The sequence below is a fragment of the Pongo pygmaeus genome, chromosome 4 (genome assembly GCF_028885625.2).
Source record: "Pongo pygmaeus isolate AG05252 chromosome 4, NHGRI_mPonPyg2-v2.0_pri, whole genome shotgun sequence".
Taxonomy (NCBI): Eukaryota; Metazoa; Chordata; class Mammalia; order Primates; family Hominidae; genus Pongo; species Pongo pygmaeus.
The window spans coordinates 156,681,932-156,700,766 of NC_072377.2; the positions used below are offsets into that span (position 1 = coordinate 156,681,932).

The following is an 18,835-nucleotide window of genomic DNA, read 5'->3' on the forward strand; positions in this document are numbered from 1 at the left end:
TCTTAAAAAAAAAAAAATGAAGTTGGACCTCTTCCCTCACATCACATATATAAATAAATCTAAATGTGCCAAAGGCCTAAACATAAGAGCTAAACTATGAAACTCTTAGAAGAAAATACAGGTATTAATCTTCTTGACCTTGGATTAGGCAATAGTTTCTAAAAAATGACACCAAGACCAGGAGCGGTGGCTCACGCCTGTAATCCCAGCACTTTGGGAGGCTGAGGCAGGCAGATTCCTTGAGGTCAGAAGTTTGAGGCCAGGCTGGCCAACATGACAAAACCCCATCTCTACTAAAAATATAAAAATTAGCCAGGCATGGTGGTGCATGCCTGTAATTTCAGCTACTCGGGAGGCTGAGGCTGGAGAATTGCTTGCACCTGGGAGGGAGAGGTTACAGTGAGCCGAGATTGTGCCACTGCACTCCAGCCTGGGTGACAGAGTAATACTCCATCTCAAAAGAAAAAAAAAAAAAAAAGACACCAAAAGCGTAAGCAACAAAAGAAAAAACAGATAAATTAGACTTTATCAGAATTAAAAACTTTTGAGCATAAATGATACTATCAATCAAGTGAAAAGAAAACCCATAGAGTCTTAGACCATTTTGTGTTGCTTCAAAAGAATATCTACGATGGGATAATTTATAAAGAAAAAACGGCTTATTTGGCTCACAATTCTGATGTCTGGAAAAGTTCAAGATTGGGCGTCTGGTGAGGGCCTCAGGCTGCTTCCACTCGTGGTAGAAAGTGAAGGGAAGCCATCATGTGCAGAGATCACATGGTGAGAGAGGAAGCAAGAAGTGGGTGGGAGACGCCAGGTTCTTTTTAAAAATCATTTTTTAAAATTTTATTTATTTTTTAATTTTACTTTAAGTCTTGGGATACATATGCAGAACATGCAGGTTTGTTACATAGGTGTATTACCTGTGGCCAGGCTCTTTTTTAACAATGAATATAGTGAGAACTCACCCCTAAGGGAAGGCATTAATCTATTCATGAGGAATCCACTCCTATGATCCAAACACCTCCATTAGGACCCACCTCCAATGTTGGGGATTACATTTTAATACAAGGTTTGGAAGGGAAAAGAATCTAGACCACAGCACATAGAACAATAGAAAATATATGCAAATCCTATATCTAATAAAGGTCTAAAATCCAGAATACATAAAGAACTATTACAACTCAATAATAATAAGATAAATAAAAAAAGTGAGCAAAAGATTTTAATAGTGAGTGGAGCAGAAATGCAGACATTTCACCAAAGAAGATATAGAAGGGATCAATAAGCACATGAAACAATGCTCAGCATTATTATTCATTAGCAAAATGCAAATCAAAACCACAATGCAATACCATTTCACACCCACTAAATGGCTATAGTTAAAAAAAAACAGATAGTAATATATGTTTGTGAAGTTGTGGAGACGTTGGAGCTCTGGTGGGATCATAAAATGGTATAGCTGCGTTGGAAAACAGTTTGGCAGTTCCTCAAAAAGTTAAGCATGTAGTTAACATGTGACACAACAGTTTCACTTCTAGGTATATACCTTTGAGGATTAAAAACATGTCCACACAAAAACTTGTACACAGATGTTCACAGCAGCACTATTTATAATAGCCAAAGTGAAAATAAACCAAATGCCTAACTGCTGAATGGATAACAAAATGTGATATATCTATACCATGGAATATTATTCAGCCATAAAAAGGAATGAAGTACTGATGCATTCTACAGCATGGATGAACCTTGAAAACATTACACTAAATGAAAGAAGCCAATCGTAAAAGGCCACATATTGTATGATTCCATTTATACGAGATGTCCAGAAAAGGCAAATTTATACTGGTAGTAAGTATCCATTTATTGTTACCAGAGGCTCTTGGGAGTGGGGAATGAGGAGTGACTGTTGGAGGGTATGGATTTTCTTTCTGGGTGATGAAAATGTTCTGGAATTAGATACTATCTGTAGGCAGTTGGATAGATAGGGTTGTACAACTTTGTGAATATACTAAAAGGAACTAAATCTAATGCTTAAAAAGGCAAATAAATAAAAAGTATGAATGAAGGGGAAGGTGGAGTTGAGTGTTAATAACATATGGAGCCAAATATTTTTAACCACAAATGCAGCAGAATGTTGAGTTTAGTGTAAACCATAAGTAGAGAAGAATGTGGCATCAACTATTAATAGTGAGTGGAGCAGAATGTTGAATCTAGCATAAGGAAAAGAAAGTAGAACATTATGTCTGCTGTTACAATTGCACACAGCAGAATGTGTTGTCAGGTGTTAATAGTGATCAGAGAATGTGGATTCAAGCATTTGTAGTGAATGTAGCAGAATTTGAGGTCTAGTGTGAATGCTGCAGAGAGCATATTGTCGAGTTTTGTTGTAAGGGTGAATAGAGGAGAGTGTGGTGTCTACTGCTGATGGCAAATGAAACAGAATGTTGTGTCTCACATTAAAAGTTAATGGAATAGTCAGTGTCATGAAAAACAAAAAACAGCTGGGAGACTGTTCTAGGTTAAAAGAGACAAAATAGAGCAACCGTGTGCAATATGAATTGGATCCTTGATTGGATCCCTCATCATATTTTCTGATGACTTTTTTGACAACTGGGAGAATTTAAATAAAGGTCCTGTATTAGATGATATTATTGAATTATTTCCAATTGAATTATTTCTAATTCAATAATAACCATTGAGTTAATGTTAATTTTTAAAGATGTGATAATGTCATTGTGATTCTCCTTCCTTATTTTGAGGTGAATTGCCATGTCTTTGTTGATTCAGCAAAAATTGCATCTACCTACCTACCTGCCCATCTATCTATCTATTTATCCATCTGTCTACCTATACTAAGAAAGTATATGTGGGAAAATGATGACTGGTGAATCTGGGTAAAGGGTGTGAGGGTGGTTATTGTATATTCTTTCAACTTTTCTATATCAAAACAGAATGTTAAGCAGCATTAATTGGAAATGGTGGAAAACATTGTTTTTAGCAGAAGGCTAAAGGAAGCAGAATGTGGTGTCCGGCATTAATAATAGAGCAGAATATTGTGTCTATTGTTGAGTGAATAGAGCAGAATGCGACTCAAACAATAATAGTGAATGTGTTAGAATGCAGCATGTAGCATTAAAAGGGAGTGAAGTAGAATGAAGCATCAAGTGAAGGGAACAGAATGTTGTACCTCAACTAGGGGTGAATGGAGGAGTATATGGTGTCTAGCATTAACAGTAAGTGAAACAGAACATTATGTTTAGCGTTAAAACTGAATTAAGTAATCCCAGCACTTTGGGAGGCCAAGGTGGGTGGATCACGAAGTCAGGAGTTCAAGACCAGCCTGGCCAACATAGTGAAATCCTGTCTCTACTAAAAATACAAACATTAGCCAGGCATGATGGCGCATGCCTGTAGTCCCAGCTTCCCGGGAGGCTGAGGCAGGAGAATCGCTTGAACCCGGGAGGTGGAGAGTGGAGGTTGCAGTGAGCCGAGATTGTGCCACTGCACTCCAGATTGGGCAACAGAGTGAGACTTCATCTCAAAAAAAAAAAAAAAAAAAAATAGTGAATTAAGCAGAATGCAAGATCTAGTGTTGACAGTGAAGGGAACAGAAGGTTGTATTGATCGTAAGGGTGACTGAAAGAAAAATAGTGCCTGGTGTTAGTAATGAATGAAGTGAGATGCTCTGTCTGGTGTTAGAGGTGAATGGAACAGAATGTTGTGTCTAGCATAAGGGTGAATGGAGCAGAATGTGTATCTGACATTAATAGTGAATGGAGCAGAATGCTGTGTCTAGTGCTGATAGTGAATGAAGCAGAATATGGTTTAGGAGTTAACAGCAAATGTGGTGTTTAACACTAGAAATGTAAGTATCAAATTGAAGTGTGTCCAGAAAAGGGTTAACAAAACAGGCCTGAGGCTGCTATCTTAGAAAGAGCCTGCTTGCAAGGTTGCCTCTTGGATGGCATCTGGGAACTTGGATTTTGGGACTATTCCTACTTTCCCTAACTGATAAGCCTGGCTCACTGTGCCTAGATTGTACAAACAATCTGGTTCATGCTGAACAATCTGCTTTCCTTTTGGGAGTCTGGAATTTTGGCACATGCTAGGCAGAGGGTGCTGATGTGACCAGCCCCCGGTTAAAACATGGCATGCTGAGCCTCTAATGAATCTTAGAGCAGACTCTGTTTTTCTTTTCTTTTTCTTTTTTTTTTTTTATTTTATTTTTCTTTTTTTTTTTTTTTTTTTCTTTCTTTTATTATTATTATTATTATACTTTAGGTTTTATGGTACATGTGCGCAATGTGCAGGTAAGTTACATATGTATACATGTGCCATGCTGGTGCGCTGCACCCACCAACTCGTCATCTAGCATTAGGTATATCTCCCAATGCTATCCCTCCCCCCTCCCCCCATCCCACAACAGTCCCCAGAGTGTGATGTTCCCCTTCCTGTGTCCATGTGTTCTCATTGTTCAATTCCCACCTATGAGTGAGAATATGCGGTGTTTGGTTTTTTGTTCTTGCGATAGTTTACTGAGAATGATGATTTCCAATTTCATCCATGTCCCTACAAAGGATGTGAACTCATCATTTTTTATGGCTGCATAGTATTCCATGGTGTATATGTGCCACATTTTCTTAATCCAGTCTATCATCGTTGGACATTTGGGTTGGTTCCAAGTCTTTGCTATTGTGAATAATGCTGCAATAAACATACGTGTGCATGTGTCTTTATAGCAGCATGATTTATAGTCCTTTGGGTATATACCCAGTAATGGGATGGCTGGGTCGAATGGAATTTCTAGTTCTAGATCCCTGAGGAATCGCCACACTGACTTCCACAATGGTTGAAGTAGTTTACAGTCCCACCAACAGTGTAAAAGTGTTCCTATTTCTCCACATCCTCTCCAGCACCTGTTGTTTCCTGACTTTTTAATGATTGCCATTCTAACTTAGATGGAGTCTCACTCTGTTGCCCAGGCTGGAGTGCAGTGGCACGATCTTGGCTCACTGCAACCTCCGCCTCTCGGGTTCAAGGGATTCTCCTATCTCAGCCTCTCGAGTAGCTGGGATTACAAGCGCGGGCCACCATGCCTGGCTAACAGTTTCTGTTTTTCCGTCTTTTGGGGCAGAAACATAGCACACATGTGTCTGCATTGTTGTTGCTGGAGTAAGAGTGCATTCTGTGTGACCCCTCATGGGAGTGGGAGAGTAAGGAAGCCTGCACATGGATTCCTCTGGTCTCTGCCTATGTTCTTTCCCCCTGATGAGCTAGCTGTATCTTCTGAATATGTTGCTGTAATAAATCTTAGCTGTGGAGAGCTGAGAATGGGAGAAGAGCGGAGTGTGTGAGCAGCACGGCGGCCTCCTCTCCTCTCCTCACCTCACTCTCATGGCCTACCTTTACCCGCCTGCCTGCTGGGCGCCCAGAACACCTTCCACCATGACCGCCTCAGCACGTTTCCACTTAAACAAAGGTATTAAGCAGGTGTACATATCCCTGTCTCAGGGTGAGAAAGTCCAGGCCATGTATATCTGGATCGATGGTACTGGAGAAGGACTGCACTGCAAGACCCAGACCCTGGACAGCGAGCCCCACTGTGTGGAAGAGTTGCCTGAGTGGAATTTCTTTCTTTCTCTTTCTCTTTCTTTCTTTCTTTCTTTCTTTCTTTCTTTCTTTCTTTCTTTCTTTCTTTCTTTCTTTCTTGCTTTCTTTCTTTCTTTCTTTCTTTCTTTCTTTTTCTTTCTTTCTTTCTTTCTTTCCTTCTTTCTTTCTCTTCCTTCCTTCCTTCCTTTCTTTCTTTTTCTTTCTTTCTTTCTTCTTTCTCTCTCTCTTCTTTCTTTCTCTCTCTTCTTTCTTTCTTTCTCTCTCTTCTTTCTTTCCTTCCCTTCCTCCCCCCCTTTCTCTCTCTCTCTCCCTCTCTCCCTCTTTCTTTTTTTCTTTTTTTCTCTCTTTCTCTCTTTCTTTTCTTTCTGACGGAGTTTTCACTCTTGTTGCCCAGGCTGGAGTGCAATGGCACAATTTCAGCTCACTGCAACCTCGGCCTGCCAGGTTCAAGCAATTCTCCTGCCTCAGCCTCAGAAGTAGCTAGGAATACAGGTGTGCGTGACTACGCCCAGCTAATTTTTTGTATTTTTAGTAGAGACGGGGTTTCACTATGTTGGCCAGGCTGGTCTCCAACTCCTGACCTCAGGTGATCCAACCGCCTTGGCCTCCCAGAGTCCTGGGATTACAGGCATGAGCCACCGTGCCTAGCCTGGAATTTTGATGGCTCTAGTATTTTACAGTCTGAAGGCTCCAACAGTGACATGCATTTCATGCCTGCTGCCATGTTTTGGGATACCTTCAGTAAGGACCCTACAAGCTGGTGTTCTGTGAAGTTTTAGAGTACAACTGAAAGCCTGCAGTGACCAATTTGAGGCACACCTGTAAGTGGATAATGGACATGGTGAACAACCAGCACCTCTGGTTTGGCATGGAGCAGGAATATACCCTCATGGGGACAGATGGGCACCCCTTTCGTTGGCCTTCCAATGGCTTCCCAGGACCCCAGGGTCCATATTACTGCAGTGTGGGAGCAGGCAAAGCCTATGGCAGGGACACTGTGGAGGCCCATTACCAGGCCTGCTTGTATGCTGGAGCCAAGATGGTGGGGACTAATGCTGAGGTCATGCCTGCCCAGTGGGAATTTCAAATCAGACCCTGTGAAAGAATCAGCATAGGAGATCATTTCTGAGTGGGCTGTTTCATTTTGCATCATGTATGTGAAGACTTTGGAGTGATAGCAACCTTTGATCCCAAGCCCATTCCTGGGAACGGGAAGTGTGCAGGCTGCCATACCAACCTCAGCACCAAGGCCCTGTGGGAGGAGAATGGTCTGAAGTACATTGAGGAGGCCATCAAGAAACTAAGCAAGTGGCACTAGTACCACATCCGCGCTTATGATCCCAAGGGAGGCCTGGACAAAGCCCAACACCTAGCTGGATTCCATGAAACCTCCAACATCAACGACTTCTGCTGGTGTAGCCAATCATAGTGCCAACATACACATTCCCTGGACTGTTGGTCAGGAGAAGAAGGGTTACTTTGAAGACTGTTGCCCCTCTGCCAACTGCGAACCCTTTTCGGTGACAGAAGCCCTCATCGACACGTGTCTTCTCAATGAAACCGGCAATGAGCCCTTCCAGTACAAAAACTAAGTGGACTAGACCTCCAGCCATCGAGCCCCTCCTAGTTCTTCATCTCACTCCAACTCTTCCCCCTCTCCCAGTTTTCCCAGTTGCAACTCAAAGGGTGGAATATAAAGGTCTTTTTTTATTCAAAAAATTAAAAAATTAATAAATCTTAGCTGCAAATACAACTTTATGCTGAGTCCTATGAATCTTTCTATCAAATCTCTAGATATGAGATTAGTGTTGGAGATCCCTGACACACAGTATTTACTATTAATGGTGAAAAGAGCAGAATGTTGTACTTAGCTCTAAAAGTGAATGGAGGAGAATGTGAAGTTGAGTGTTAATAGTAAATGAAGCAGAATGTGTGTCTGGTGTTGGTAGACAGTGGAGCAGAATGTGGTGTCTGGCAACTCGTATTGAACATAATGTTGAGTCTGGTGGAAGGTTTGATGGATCAGAAAAGTGTAGAACCTGCAAAGATCTGCAGGATCCTGCGAAGTATAGTAGATAAATAAGTAGTGAATAATTCCTTTGCTCCCCACGTTTTAGGCAGAGCAAGGAAGTAGGTGCTGTCCTTATTTGTCCAGGTGTTCTGTGCTCTTGGGCAATGGGACTTACCTTGGGCAGAGATGCTCGAGAGCCAGAGCTCTGGGTGGTCATGGTGAGCACAGTGGTGATGCCTAGGCCCACACGAGCAGGTGCAGCATCCATGTTGATCCAGAAGGAGATCCATGAGAGGATGACAATGAGCAGGCTGGGAATATACATCTGAATCAGGTAGTAACCCATCTGCCGCTCCAGGTGGAACCGGGCCTCAATGCAGGTGAATTTACCTGTAAGAAATTGCAGTGAGAAGGCAGTGTAGCCTGGTGAATAGGACAAAAGGCTTTAGGATTAGAACAACCTCGGCTGGAGTCCTGGTTCAGTGTCACACTACCTGTGTCCTTAGACAAGTATTTGAATTGTTCTGTGTCTGTTTCCTCATGTATAGTAAACTTGGGATAATAACAATAATACCTCCATCATATAGTTACTTATATGATTAATGTGAGGATAAAATGAGATGATGCTTATGAAAAACTTAGCAATCCTCATACATTGTAAATGTTCAGGATTGTCAATTGCCATCATCACCGTTACCATCATCATCATCATCATCATCAATATTTTGTTGCTAAGAATGGGCCTGACTAAGTAGAACTTTCTCTACCTTTCTGCCAATTATCTTCCCAAAACATGACTTGATCCTGTTATTTCCTCTTGTAAAACCTTTGGTCTCATCCTTCTTTCCTCATACAAGGCAGTTCCCATTACCTACAGGAAAAAGTTTAAACTCTTTAGCCTGCCCTTTATAATCAAGCTCTAACCAGTCTTTCTATCCCCTTCCCCATCTTTCTTCACCCTAATCATGACTCCCTACATGCCATCCCTTGCCTTGAGCATGCCCTGAACTTTCATGTTTCTGAGCTTTTGATCTTGCTCATCCCTTTGCCCAGAATGCCCTTGTTCCTTCCCACAACCAGCCAAATAAATCTTCCTTCTCCTCCATGGCAGTGTAAATGTGAAGATTCTCCCAGGCAGAATGCTGCTCTTTTTCTGTGTTCCCTGAGCCCTGTTCACATGATCATCAGAGCCTTCAAGATATAATACAGTGAGTGAATGGGCAAGTCAGTCTCTCTTTCTATCTGTCTTCTGCACTAGACTAGGCAGCTTGTCTCCTCCCTGTCTGTGTATCCCTGGAACTGGGATGGGGCCACTCTTATGGTGGGGTCTTAGTTCCTGTCTACTGAAGCACAATAGGGAATTTCCTGGAGTTCCCTGGACTGTAAGCTGTAGGCAGGGCCTTGTCAGTCTTTTCTTCTTGCATCCATAGGGTCTAGCACAGAGTTCAGCTCTAATTTAAATGAAAATGGTGAAGAGCAAGTGAAATGAATGAGAATATGCTGTGTACATTTAGGTTGTTTCCATATCTTGGCTATTGTGAATATTACTGCAGTGAACATGGGAGTGCAGATATGTCTTTGAGGTACTGATTTCATTTTCTTTAGGTATGTATCTAGAAGTGGGATTGCTGGACCATGATATTCTCGATGGATGAACAGATAAAGAAAATGAAACATTATTCAGCCTTAAAAAAGAAGGAAATTCTGCCATTTATGACAATGTGGATGAAGATGGAGGACATTTTTATATTAAGTGAAATAAGCCAGACACAGAAAGACATATATTGTATGATCTCACTTATGTGTGGAATCTAAAATAGTCATACTTACAGAAGCCAAAAGTAGAATGGTGGTTGCTAGAGGCTGAGGGATGGGGGAAATTGGGAGATGTTGGTCAAAGGGTACAGAATTTCAGTTATGCAAGATGAATAAGTTCTGGAGATCTAATATACAGCAATGTGACTAGAATTAACAGTGCTGTCCTGTGTGCTTGAAATTTGCTAAGAGGGTAGATCTCCTTTTTACTTTTTTTTTTTCCTTTTTTGAGATAGAGTCTCACTCTGTCACCCGGGCTGGAGGGCAGTGGCGTGATCTCAGCTCACTGCAGCCTCTGTCTCCTGGGTTCAAGGGATCTCCTGTCTCAGCCTGCAAAGTAGCTGGGATTACAGGTATGTGCCACCATGCCCAACTAATTTTTTTTTTTTTTTTTATATTTTCAGTAGAGACAGGGTTTCACCATGTTGGTTAGGCTGGTCTCAAACTCCTGGCCTCAAGTGATCCACCCGCCTCGGCCTCCCAAAGTGCTGGGATTACAGGCATGAGCCACCATGCCCGGCCTTTTTTTTTTTTTTCCTCACATTTTAAGAGTTTTTAAATATATTTTGAATATTTGACCCCTATCAGATTTATGATTTGCAAGTATTTTCTCCCATTCTGTGGGTTCTTTATCTTCACTATCTTGATAGTGTCTTTTGATGCATTTTTAATATTTATGAAGTCAAATCTATCTATTATTTTTTCATTATTGCTTGTGTTTTTGGCGTTATATCTAAGAATCTATTGCCAAATCTAAGAGTAGGAAGATTTGTCCTCATGTCTTCTAGAAGTTTTATCATTTTAGCTTAATCTTAAATTTAGGTCTTTAAGAGGGTAGATCTTAAGTGTTCTTGCTAGACACACACACATACGCACATACACAATGAGAAGTATGTGAGTTGCTGGATATGTTACTTAGCTTGAGTGTGGTAATTATTTCACAATGCATATGTATATCAGAACATCACATTGCATACCTTCAATATATGCAATTGTTATTGGTCAGTTATACCTTAAGAAAGCTAAAAAGAAAAGAAAATGCTGTATAAAGAGTAAAAGACTTGGTATGTGAGGGTCAGTTGTGGTGATTTGACTTGGGAGTCATTGCTTTCATGGCTGCTATGGGAATACCATTATGGCTCAAGGAACAAAGAGAGTATCTTTGGAGGTTCTGAAACATCTCTGAGGTGACTCAGAAAGAGGCAGCTGCCCAAGACAGACTGCAGCCCAGGCTGCCTGTACCTTCACTGGGCTTTCTACTTACACCAGAGCCTACGATGGTTTCTCTCAATCTCTCTCTTTCACCTCCTCCTCTTGCTGGCCTGCCATGCCTCTCTACTCTGTGCATCTGGGTTCAGACCCCAGCTTCCTACCCATCCTTCCAGCTGTTATACCAATTGACTGACTTTCTTCTCCCATGCTTTTATGAGCTTGTTCTCAGCCTGAGACAGGATACGCAAAGCTGGTCTTGATCTGGCCCCAGTCATCCAGATATTCAATCTTCCAACAAAGGCATGGGAGATAGAGAGCTAAGCTACACCATCGTGGCTTCTCTGACCTCTCATAGCTCACAGGCAAGTGAACCCTTTCTAGCTATTTACTAACCTTCAGTGACACCTCTCAGCTCCCTCTTGCTGAGGTCTACTGTGAGCATTCTCTCTACTTTTGTTCTATTGGAAATGCCAGTTCATCTGTGACAGAGACTACTAGGTGTCTTCCCAATATCAGTTCTTTACTTCTGCCTTAGAAATAGGATCCATTCTGCTACCTGGAATAATGACTGTATTTACCAGCTTCCCTGGTAATTAGGTACGGCCCAAGCTTAAGTTACTCACTCCAGGACTCACAGGAAGAAAATGTCAGAGCCGCTTTTTTGTTTCAAAACCTATTCTCTTAACCACTAGGTAATCTTCATAAGATCTGTTGAATCAATGATTGAATGTGTCTGAAATGACCTCTGGTCCTGGTTGGGGGGATGGGATCTGAGGAGGATGGCCCTTGTACCTACCTGTGTTGTAGTGCTTGGTGCAGTATCTCAAGTCCTTCTCTTCCTTCAAGATAAACTGGGGCAGAGTTAGTCCATCTGCTACCTGCACGGCTCCCTGTTCCTGCCACTCAAAGATGAGGTCATTCATGGTATATCCAACTGGGATGGGATCAGAAGAAGGAGCAGTCACCACTCAGAAGCACTTGTTTGAAGCATGTCAGGGTTGGTTAGGGTTAGAGACTGAGAGAGACATCAGACACTTGATGGAACTTGTGAGACCAGGTTCATTTTTTTTCCTCTCAAAAGAGGTAAAAAACTGGTTAATTATTTATATCTAGATCAGAGCCCTTCCACCTCTCTTCCCAACCATCTGCATTAGCTTGTCCTATTGTTCCCCCCTCACTCCCGTGGTGAGATGCAGTTGACATCTGCTATTTTCACCTGCACACCATCCTTGCCAGCCTCCTCTTTTGCTCACAGCAGATACTCCTCTGTGGGACAACTCTATTGTATGCTCTCTTGGTGGGACTAACCACTGGCTGGGGTAGACAGGGGAAAGTGTGAAAAGGTGACTCAAGCTAGGCCAGACTGTGCCCTAGCACTTCAGCAACTATTGAGTGAAGTAACAAGAGGTTCAGAATTGGTTTGTGCTGATTCCGCTCATGGGTAGTGCTCCAAGGAAATGGTCCATTAGTTCCTATTGCCTAAGTGCTCTGCCTTAGTTTCTGTATTTTTAAGTTAGTCAGATTGGTTTCTCTGTTTGCAATCAAATGAGTCCACTATCCAATCTGTTAAAATCCCGGTCCTCCATAAAGTCTACTCCAATACCCTCTTTCGTTTTCCATCAGAAAGAAGCACGCTTTCTGCCACGAGGCCACAGTGCTTTGTACTTCTAACAACACACCAATCACTTGCCGCCCTTTAGTGGAGTTATTTGTGCAGTCAGTTGTTTACCTCCCCTGCTGGAGTGAACATCTTGTGGGTTCAAGGACCATGACTTAGTCAAGCCATTTCTCCTCCATTCACATTAACCATAGACATGGAACAATGACCCTTTGGAGAATGCTGCTGGCTCCAAAACATGGGCCTCAGTTAGGCAATGTAAGGGAAGTTATATTTCTAATGCATTTTCTAAAAGCAAAGTCCTTCATCGAATATTTTGGGTTATTACAGTAATCTCCTGGTGTCTAGTGGTTAGGAGCAGCTGTGTGGGAATTTCTGCCTATCCCATGGGTAAAAAGGAGCCTGGTTCTTTCTAGAGGACTCATGCAAGACACTCACAGCTTTCCAGTTGCATGATACATGTCTGGACATCCATGGGGAAATTCTTCAAGTCCATGGGGCAGGCCAGTGTCAGGGTGATTCTGGGAAGAGAAGGGAGTTGAATGATGCAGGATCTACACATCAGGGATGCTGTGCCTCTATTCTAGTTATTGTTAGAAAACCAGTTGCCCAGGGTAGGGAAAGAAGGTCAGGGAACTTGTGTTTGTTTGTTTATTTATGTATTTTTGAGAGATGAGATCTCTCTTTGTGGCCCAGGCTGGAGCGCAATGATGCAATAATGGCTCACTGCAGTCATGACTTTCTGGGCTCAAGCAATTCTCCTGCCTCAGCTTCTAGAGTAGATGCGACCACAGGCATGTGCCACCATGCCTGCTAATTTTTAAATTTTTTTTTGTAGAGACCGGGGTCTTGCCATGTTGCCCAGGCTAGTCTCGAACTCCCGGGCTCAAGCAGTCCTCCCATATCAGTCTCCAAAAGTGCTGGGATTACAGGCTTGAGCCACCATGCCCGGCTGTGACATGATTTTCATATATAGAAAGCCCTGAAAATTACATACACACACATACAAACTATTAACGCAAATAAAGGAATTTAGCAAAACTGAAGGATAAAAAATCCACAGGGAGTTCTGGCAGGAAGCATGGTGGGAATCAGAGTGCAGTCAGCTGCTTTGGGGACCTGCAGGCCCTCTGGCCTTGGAGGCGCAGATAAGCTGGGGGCCTGGGCCTGGCGGCAGGCTCTGTCCTCCAGGCTCCCAAAGCCCTTGCTGTCGCTCCCACGAGCTGGGCCCAGGCCTGAAGCAGCGACAAACCTCTTTTCCCACCCCACTTCAGTGACTTGGTGGCTATCTGGTCTCCCAGCCAACTTTGCCCAGCTTAGACAAAGCTCCCGATGGCTGCTGGGATGCAGCACCTTTGGGTGGCAGCGGGTATGGACAACTCGTTTATTAAATAATTATGTGTGTATTTCCAAGTTCCTGATTGAAAAATGGAGGTTTAGAGAGGTAAAAGTAGGTTGCCTAAAGTGACACAGTCAGGGAACTTCTGGACTTTTTGGAGTCTTTCTGGCCTCTGGAGACCTGTCTTTAGCAAGTTGCCTGGAGGCCAGGGGCTGCCCCTGCTCCTTACTCTTCTGCATAGCCCTCAGGTAGGGACAGAGCTCAAATTTTAAGTTGAGCAGCACCCATGTGCACCTGCAGCAGGTATTGCAAGTGGTTCTTGGCTACCTTCTTCACACATAGGGCTCATCAAAAGTTATTTCAAAGAGGCCCTCTGCCTTCTGGGTGTCCAAACACAGTTGACTACATCAGTAGGCTCATGCTGGGGTCGGCTGGAAAGGGGTGGGCTCCTCAGGATTCTGGGCTAGCTGTTTATTTTGGTTGTTCAACCCCTTACAGAGGCCACAGACTCAGAACCAGAGGGAGTCCTCTCAACAGAATACAAGACTCCAGCTTGAAAGGCTTTTCCAAGATCTGAGTGCCTGCTGCAGGGGATGGAGAAGAAAGGCTTTCAGAGCCCAAAGAGCCTTAGATCATCAAGGCAACTCCCTCATGTGACAGGTGAGAAACCCAGGGTGCAGAGAGGGATAGGTTGAGAGTCATCTAAGGTCACACAGCAAGCTGATACATCAGCCAGGATTCAAAACCATGTGTCCTGGCCTTCGGATTCTGAGTCTCACGGTGGGGTTGACTCATGTGTTTGCTGGCAGCACTGCTCACCTGAAAAGCCAACCCCAATACCCTAAGACACCTAATTGGTGGTGTTCTAGTGGACCTGAACTGGCACTTTGGCTGCATGTGATGAGGTTAGCAGCCCTTTGTGAACTTCCTTTCTCCAGCTCACACCCACAGCTCTGGATGTGGGCCCCTTTAAGCACAAGGTTGAAGCAAAAGGGGAAAAATGGAAGGGAGAGGCAGAGGAAGAAGAGGCAAAAGAAGGGAGTGGAAGGAGGGAGAAAGTGAAGAGAAAGTGAATGCAGTTGAATTTCTGCAGATAAAAGCTCCAAAGTGGGGCAGCTGTCACACTGGGTTAATTTCCTGAAGTTGAATGACCTTGGAAACGTCACTTTCTGCTGATTTGTCCTATCATGCTGTACCAGGACTTAGCTTTCTAGAGATTGGAAATTAGCCTGGCAGCAGCAAAATCCAAGCAGGCTGACCTTACCATCCCCCCAGCCAGCTGGGCCTGAATGGCCATTTCCTAAGCCTGTCACTCTTCCAGTCTGGATGTTTACTTGAGGAGATGGGAAGGTGGGCTCCTGAGCGAGGAAGGCCATGTGAGCCTCGGGTTCCTCCAAGCCTGCTCTTGATGATGAGGTTCCTAAGCTCCCTCCCCTACCCAGCCTGCTTTCAGGAAAGACCGAGTTCAGTCAAACCTGAGGGTTAGGATCTGTACAGCCTCTCCCACAGGCCTGGACAGTTAAGGCTCATCACCCAAAGGAAAAAAAAATGTGTTTCCCTAAAGGACTGGAGCAGGAGGAGGAGACATTTAGGACCAGCGCCCTTTTAAGCTCTTTGAAATAAAAACATATTCATATATTGATCAAATATTTTAGTGCCTATTGAATGCCATGCACTGCTATAGGACTCTGAGAGGGCATCAGATTCACACTAATACAGATTAGAATCTAGGCTCTGCTACTAACAAACTGGAAACTTTGGCAGGTTACTTAAATTTTTCTGATTCTCATCTCATTTGTCTAATCTGCAAAATGGGCATATTAAAACCTGCTTCATGGGGTTATTAGGAGGGCTGGATATAACACATGAAAAGTACCCGGCATATTTAGTGAATTCTCATGAATGGTAGCTGTTATTATTACATGTGTAAGGTCATTTTATCACCTCTTGGACATTGGTCATTTTCCTTATGCCTTAGGAGAGGAGATCAGGGACTTGGTGTGGAGGGGTGGCAGCAGACTCCGAAGGCTTTGCCCCTAGCCAATATCTCAAGGATACTCCACATCTGGAGAAGGAAATCTAAACCCCTAGACCCAGTGCAAAGTTTGGGGGATAGATTTTATAGAAGGGAGTATCCCTGGCCTTGACCGTGAGCAACACCATCCACTTGGCAGGCTCATTTACTTTGAAGTTGCTGTGATTTTCTAGGCTTTATGCCTTAGCTCCTGCTATTATTGGTAATCATGCTTGAATACCCTTTCCTATCTTGTTTGATTGAAATGCTGAGTAACTTCAACCCCACTTTCTCTAGGATGGCTTTCTTAGTCTCCTTGGTTATAATAAATCATTGGCTCCTAGAATAAAATGCCCCATTGTATTTTATTCTTACTTGCTGAGTATAAGTTACAAGGCTGGGTCTACCTATTCTGCAAATGTGTTGGGTTGCCAGGGCCTGCTCACCTCTGTTTGGCCCCTCTTTTAGAGTCTATGCCCGGAAGGTAGTGGGGCAAGACACGTTCTGAGCAGGGAGTGGGTGAACCTGGTCACAACTCACCTGATGCTGTAGAGGACGTTCCCATTCCGGGAGATCCTTAGCAATTTGTTGTCTGTGGTGATCTCATGGAAGTGGGCCCCCTTCTCGTTGGCAAAGAACAGGTCAGGTTTCCAGATGGAGTCCAGCATGGATGGGTCTAGGTCCAGAGAGTCATCGGGGTATTCGTTATAGGCCAGGCGGGGGTCGTTCCATTGCTGCCGCAGGAAGATGTTGACCCTATAGTCCTACAGCCAGGAAATAACAAGGTGAAGGCAATGTTAGGCCCAAAGACATCAACTTTTGGAGGACCTGGGTGCTTTTGGCCAGTAAAACCTTTTTTGGAGGATGTTATTAAGTGTGGTTGCATCTTATATGGGGGTGAGACATAAAAGGTGTGTATCAGGCAAAACCATGGGCATCATAATTACCCCTGAAAATCCTCTAAATGCCCCATGAGGTATATTCAACCCTGAACTGAGATTATGTAAATGTTATTCTTTATTTTGAAAAAAATTAAACTCAAGTTCAAAGATGGATGTAATAAACACTTGTTTTCATCATCCTGTTAATATTTTGTCATGTTTGCTTCATTTTTTTTAAATGAGAGAAAAAATACATTGCATATAAATTGAAGTCCCCCTTTTACCCTCAACCCCAATACTACAGTACTTCTTAGGCACACTAAGATTTGAGAGTCACTGGTCTAGACAAATTGAAGGAATGAAAGGAAAAAATCAAAGCTGATGTCTGAGCATTCAAACTATTCTGCCTAAAGAGAACAATTAATTCTCAAGAAGTGAAGGAGGGATGGGTGGAAGAATTCTGTAGTGTTCCTGCTGGTCCTAGGGTTCATCCCATTCTGTTTTAATACCAGCCTTCTATAACTTACTGTGACATATGTTGATTGTTTGGAAAGGTTTAATAGATGTCATGGAGTCACATCTTACTAGCTTCTTTTTTTTTATTTATTATACTTTAAGTTCTAGGGTACATGTGCACAACGTGCAGGTTTGTTACATATGTATACACGTGCCATGTTGGTGTGCTGCACCCATTAACTTGTCATTTACATTAGGTATATCTCTTAATGCTATCCCTCTCCCCTTCCCTCACCCCATGACAGGCCCTGGTGTGTGATGTTCCCCTTCCTGTGTCCATGTGTTCTCATTGTTCAGTTCCCACCTATGAGTGAGAACATGCGGTGTTTGGTTTTTTGTCCTTGCAGTTTGCTGAGAATGATGGTTTCCAGCTTTATCCATGTCCCTATAAAGGACATGAACTCATCATTTTTTATGGCTGCATAGTATTCCATGGTGTATATGTGCCACATTTTCTTAATCCAGTCTATCATTGATGGACATTTGGGTTGGTTCCAAGTCTTTGCTATTGTGAATAATGCCGCAATAAACATACATGTGCATGTGTCTTTATAGCAGCATGATTTATAATCCTTTGGGTACATACCCAGTAATGGGATGGCTGGGTCAAATGGTATTTCTAGTTCTAGATCCCTGAGGAATCGCCACACTGTCTTCCACAATGGTTGAACTAGTTTACAGTCCCACCAACAGTGTAAAAGTGTTCCTATTTCTCCACATCCTCTCCAGCACCTGTTGTTTCCTGACTTTTTAATGATCATCATTCTAACTGGTGTGAGATGATATCTCATTGTGGTTTTGATTTGCATTCTCTGATGGCCAGTGATGATGAGCATTTTTTCATGTGTCTGTTGGCTGCATAAATGTCTTCTTTTGAGAATTGTCTGTTCATATCCTTCACCCATTTTTTGATGGGGTTGTTTTTTTCTTGTAAATTTGTTTGAGTTCTTTGTAGATTCTGGATATTAGCCCTTTGTCAGACAAACAGAGAGCCAAATCATGAGTGAACTCCCATTCACAATTGCTTCAAAGAGAATAAAATACCTAGGAATCCAACTTACAAGGGATGTGAAGGACGTCTTCAAGGAGAACTACAAACCACTGCTCAACAAAATAAAAGAGGACACAAACAAATGGAATAACATTCCATGCTCATGGATAGGAAGAATCAATATCGTGAAAATGACCATACTGCCCAAGGTAATTTATAGATTCAATGCCATCCCCATCAAGCTACCAATGACTTTCTTCACAGAACTGGAAAAAACTACTTTAATGTTCATATGGAACCAAAAAAGAGCCCACATTGCCAAGTCGATCCTAAGCCAAAAGAACAAAGCTGGAGGCATCACACTACCTGACTTCAAACTTAACTACAAGACGACAGTAACCAAAACAGCATGGTACTGGTACCAAAACAGAGATATAGACCAATGGAACAGAACAGAGCCCTCAGAAATAATACCACACATCTACAACCATCTGATCTTTGACAAACCTGACAAAAAAGCAATGGGGAAAGGATTCCCTATTTAATAAATGGTGCTGGGAAAACTGGCTTGCCATATGTAGAAAGCTGAAACTGGGTCCCTTCCTTACACCTTATACAAAAATTAATTCAAGATGGATTAAAGACTTAAATGTTAGACCTAAAACCATAAAAACCCTAGAAGAAAACCTAGGCAATACCATTCAGGCCATAGGCATGGGCAAGGACTTCATGTCTAAAACACCAAAAGCAATGGCAACAAAAGCCAAAATTGACAAATGGGATCTAATTAAAGACCTTCTGCACAGCAAAAGAAACTACCATCAG

General features: G+C 42.8%; 1 protein-coding gene and 1 pseudogene across 2 annotated transcripts in view; one reads left to right on the plus strand and one right to left on the minus strand.

The window, feature by feature from the left end:
* Window positions 1-18,835, minus strand: part of GLRA1 (glycine receptor alpha 1) — a 112,141-nt gene that overhangs the window by 28,372 nt on the left and 64,934 nt on the right. For both annotated transcript variants that reach the window (XM_054487494.2, XM_054487493.1), the window contains exons 4-7: window positions 16,163-16,386; window positions 12,708-12,790; window positions 11,448-11,585; window positions 7,800-8,014 (exon numbers count right to left, since the gene is read on the minus strand). In XM_054487494.2, coding sequence (XP_054343469.1) covers window positions 7,800-8,014; window positions 11,448-11,585; window positions 12,708-12,790; window positions 16,163-16,386 — 660 coding nt within the window. The remainder of the gene's footprint in view (window positions 1-7,799; window positions 8,015-11,447; window positions 11,586-12,707; window positions 12,791-16,162; window positions 16,387-18,835) is intronic.
* Window positions 5,449-7,205, plus strand: LOC129036415 (glutamine synthetase-like; annotated as a pseudogene).